The 3188-nt window shown below is 26.9% G+C and overlaps 1 protein-coding gene across 1 annotated transcript; it reads left to right on the plus strand.

The window, feature by feature from the left end:
- The first annotated feature begins 202 nt into the window (after positions 1–202).
- On the plus strand, positions 203–1941 carry LOC106791029 (dynactin subunit 6). The gene is made up of 5 exons (XM_014756369.1): positions 203–360; positions 593–763; positions 827–948; positions 1129–1271; positions 1604–1941. Exons 1-5 carry the CDS (start codon positions 311–313, stop codon positions 1703–1705), a joined length of 588 nt encoding a protein of 195 aa, XP_014611855.1. The 5' UTR covers positions 203–310; the 3' UTR covers positions 1706–1941.
- Positions 1942–3188: the final 1247 nt, after the last annotated feature.

The raw sequence follows: 3188 nt of genomic DNA on the forward strand, positions 1-3188 counted from the left end.
TAAATACAAAATATTGTTGCTAATAAATCTTCGTTTTAAACAATCAATCGTCTCTCTTGTATATTGAAAACATCAAAACTCTATATAAGAAAACAAATCTAATTTTTATCTATTTCTATTTCAACGAGAGAGATATATATTAAAATATATAAATAAAAAAAAAACTAAAATAATGTCTCTCTATATAAGAAGAAAAACAAAAAATAAAAATAAAAAAAGAAGAAAAACAAAATACGTACCGACCGTAATTTTTAGGATAACATAATAGGATTCGTTTTAATGCACTGCATCTGGCCCCAGAGTGAGCTGCATGCTAAACATGACATCTAACATGAGCTCGTCTACGGGAAAACGTTCCAAGTAAGATATTTAATTATATTATTTATAAGAAATAATTTTTTTTTTTTAAAAGTATGCTTTCATTTCATTAAAATTACTTTCTTATTATACTAAATTAATTAATGAATTTTAAACTATTAATTTTTGTCCTCGTTGGAGGTTAGGAGGCACACCGTTCTACATTTTGGTTCTCTATTATTCTATTCTTATTTATTATTATTCTAATCTAATATTATTTTGTTTCATTGTTAAGTTTGAAGATAGCTAGTGGTGCTATAGTATGCGATGAGAGTATCTTGAAAGGAGATATTACTATTGGAACAGGAACCGTAGTACATCCTAGGGCTAGTATTTTGGCAGAAGCTGGACCAATTTTTATCGGAGAAGGAAATATTATTGAAGAGATGGCAACTATAGCTAACAGGCAAGCACAATTTATTTTTTTTTTATTTAAATAACTATTTTATCTACTCTTCTACTTTTATAGATTACCACATCCTGAAAGTGATATGATACCTGTACAAATAATCGGTAACTACAATGTTTTCGAAGTTGATTCTATCTGCGAGTCACATAAAGTTGGGGATAACAATATATTAGAAACTAAAGGTATATGTATATATAATTTCTATTAAATCTCTTGCACTATGATTAAACACGCAAAGCTATATATGATGCTACATTTCTCATATTTGAACTGTAAACCGTATCACGAATCTCATACATTGTTATAGTGCAAGATTTCTTTAGTTATTTTATATAATGTTAATTATTTTCTATTTTATACAGCTTACATTTCTCAAGATGTCGAATTAACTAATGGATGCGTAATAGGAACAGCTTGTTCCTTGGTAGAACCAGAAACTATTTTAGAGAATACTGTAATATATGGCAGCAGATGTCAACGAAGAGAAATGAACGATAAACCATTTGTAAGAATTACTATTTAATCTAAAAACTATAACTTTAACCCTTTGCGGTCATACTTTATTTCTATGTTGAATTTGGTTATCTGGATTCTTATAGAACAAACACTGAGAAATATATTTATGAATTATTTTTTAACTTTATGTATTCGCAATGATGCAAGGTTTAATTTTATTTAAAAACTATATTTTATAATGCTACATCCTACGATATCTTTCAAAACATTTTTTGATATAGAAGTGCTGGTTTTCAAGTAGAAATTAGAAATATGACCGGAAAGAGTTAACATTCCTATACTTTAATCTAAATAAATTATACTACTGCGCTTTTATTTTAGCCACAAGTAGGACAACTGGATTATCTTAGGAGGATACTACCGAGTTATCATCACTTACGGAAACCTAATGTCAAATCAATGAAAAATGAACCGATAGTATAATCCCATCATCATTACTGACAAAACGATACAAGAATATCTAATCTAAATGATGAAATTATTTATAAATACAATTAAATTTAAATATTTAAATGCTTATATGTGTATTATAGTAATTAAAATAGTGATAAATAAGCTAACTTATATAAGTTATTGAACATTTATTTACAATAATAATAATATTAATATTAATAATATATTAATGCTGCACTTTTATAAATAAAATTATGTGAATCTTATGTCCTTTTTAATATTTCATGACTCAAAAATTCTCATTAAAATTTGATTATACCATAAAAGCCTTTATTATTTATTTAATATTTCTTCTTCCTCCTCTTTTTATCAGGACTTTGTCCTGTTATAATAGCTTTTTTTTTATTGCTATTTCTAGGAGCGATTTATTGTATATAATACATTCTCTCTCTCTGTGATAGTATAAATAATNGTATATAATACATTCTCTCTCTCTGTGATAGTATAAATAATATAGTTCTATTATAATAAAATTTTAAATAAATATATTAAATTTTTAATGTATAAACATGTGTGTGCCTTCAGAAATGCATTTATAAGTATAATTAAAGATGAAGCAATTTATAAGACAATTAAATAAAAAAGAATCCAGAAGATTAGATGATTAATCCAACGATGAACACCTGTAACAAGAAGAAAACMTTATTAGTCATACAAATCACAAGTGACACACAATAGCCTGACATATAAATCGTCCAATTCGYAGATGCACTTTTCAATTGAATTTTATATTTATTTGGAACAAATCTCTATTTATCGTTGTAATGAAATTAAACTTAAACGCATGATTTTACATTTACATAAAATAAAGAAAAATAAAGCAATAGGAAAAGTAAAAGTACTAAGTTACTAAAAAAAAAAATATCTATTAATTATTGTGAAATACTTTAAAAGTACATTTTATAGAAAAGGAAAATTGCAGATCTAATAGAATACGAACACAATGAAAAATTTGAAAGACGAAACAAGAAAAGAGAAATTATTGTAATATTTACCGAGCGTTATTTAAGCTTGAAAATTGAATAATWGAAAAAATGTAATATTTTTGACTTTAACTAAACACATTTGCATCTTTTAGACGATACGGACACGAATTTGGTGTCCCAAGGAGATGGAATGGTCCATCATCTCCAATTAAAACTACAAATTAATGACGAGCAAGCAAGTGATATAATAAAATATAAAATATGACTAGAGAGGTATTCTCAAAAAGTTCGAACTTGCTGTTGAACCTTTGAAAATACCTCAAAAGTCTATGTAGTTGCCCACTTGATACCACAAATTTGTGGGGGCCTCTTCGGCAATTAGCCTCTTCGGCATTTAGCCTCTTCGGTGTTTAGCCACTTCTTTCTTCATCCCTGAAAACTGCATTGGACAATATCTACGTTCGAGCAAGATAAGATCTCTCGTAGTTTTTTTGCAAATTAACTCGTATTTTTGTTTGATAATTCTA

This window comes from Polistes canadensis, unplaced genomic scaffold (assembly GCF_001313835.1).
Source record: "Polistes canadensis isolate GaletaPanama2010 unplaced genomic scaffold, ASM131383v1 scaffold_279, whole genome shotgun sequence".
In the NCBI taxonomy this organism is placed as follows: Eukaryota; Metazoa; Arthropoda; class Insecta; order Hymenoptera; family Vespidae; genus Polistes; species Polistes canadensis.